The sequence below is a fragment of the Nannospalax galili genome, unplaced genomic scaffold (genome assembly GCF_000622305.1).
Source record: "Nannospalax galili isolate Female #2095 unplaced genomic scaffold, S.galili_v1.0 scaffold266, whole genome shotgun sequence".
In the NCBI taxonomy this organism is placed as follows: Eukaryota; Metazoa; Chordata; class Mammalia; order Rodentia; family Spalacidae; genus Nannospalax; species Nannospalax galili.
In genome coordinates, this window is record NW_008355390.1 from 1251156 (window position 1) to 1252345 (window position 1190).

Sequence of the window (1190 nt, forward strand, 5' to 3'; positions counted from 1 at the left end):
AGAAAGGCAGCAGATAACTCCTCAGCGTGTACATGCATACATTTATACATTTTGCTGCATATCAATTAAAAGTCTTTTATATTTGCAGATCATACCTATAAATCTCTATTAGAACAGATTCAAAAGTTAAAATTCTAAGGCTGGAGATGTGGCTCAGTATCTCTAGCATTCATAAGGCTCTAGGTTTAAAAATCAAGTATAAAAATGTAAACAAAAATGAAAATGTTTTTTAAATTCTTATACCTACAGAAAAGTTATGCAAATATCAGATGAAGTACAAAACTGTTAAGTAAAAGTTCTGAAGCTGTGTGACATTTCAGTAATGGAGTAGCTGTGAATGCCAGATTGATATAAATTTAGAACACTAAACTGGAAAATCGGACCATCTGCTATGTCATTAGTCAGCTAAATAATCTCTGGAAACCCTATTGGTCTCTGTGAATCTCATACTAAGAGCATAAAAATAGGAGCCAGACCAGTTTCTCATATATAATATCTTTTCTAGTAAAAAAAAAAATCACTACAGTGTTTAAATACAAAACCTAGAAGTGATTCTTCCCTCTTAATTTTGACATACAGCATCTATCTGAAGTGACAGCAGCTACACTATGGGACTCTTCTTACCTCTTGTGTCATTCTCTATTTCTGTCCTCCAGCGATGTAAACAGCCTTCCAGCACAGAAAGTTCTTCTTCTGTTATGTGCCTTGGTGCTGGATGCATTGGCAAATCTGGAGGTATCCGAGACTGAGTGAACGGTTTGTGTATCACTGACCTCGATGACAGGGTAGCACCTGATGCAGGTGATGAGCTGGGCAGTTCTGAAGGAGTTCCCTGCTGTTCTGTTGTGCTGTGTTTTCAAATCATAAATTACTTATTAAACTTTCAAACTGAAGCTTAAAACTGAAGAGGAAGACTGTACCAGATACGTGGCATTAAATTATCACATAAGTTCCAGAGGAAAAGATCTTCAGAAAGGAACACATGAAAATTTCTAATATCCTGAGATTTTTAATCATATGAAGATTAAATTATTATTATAAGGATAAAATTTTGACTTCAAAAATGTCTTGATCGTATTCATTTTTAAAAAAAAAAAAGAAATCTATTGCATGTTCTAAATAAAAATCTCTTAGTAATATGTATATCTTCGAAACACATTCTACCTAAAAGCATTAATATAGGGATCATA

General features: G+C 33.6%; 1 protein-coding gene across 3 annotated transcripts in view; it reads right to left on the reverse strand.

Annotated features, from left to right (window-relative positions):
- Usp25 (ubiquitin specific peptidase 25) overlaps positions 1–1190 on the reverse strand; it is a 143638-nt gene that overhangs the window by 43299 nt on the left and 99149 nt on the right. For all 3 annotated transcript variants that reach the window (XM_008852535.3, XM_008852533.3, XM_029555783.1), the window contains one exon: positions 625–848. In XM_008852535.3, the coding sequence (XP_008850757.1) occupies positions 625–848 (224 nt within the window). The remainder of the gene's footprint in view (positions 1–624; positions 849–1190) is intronic.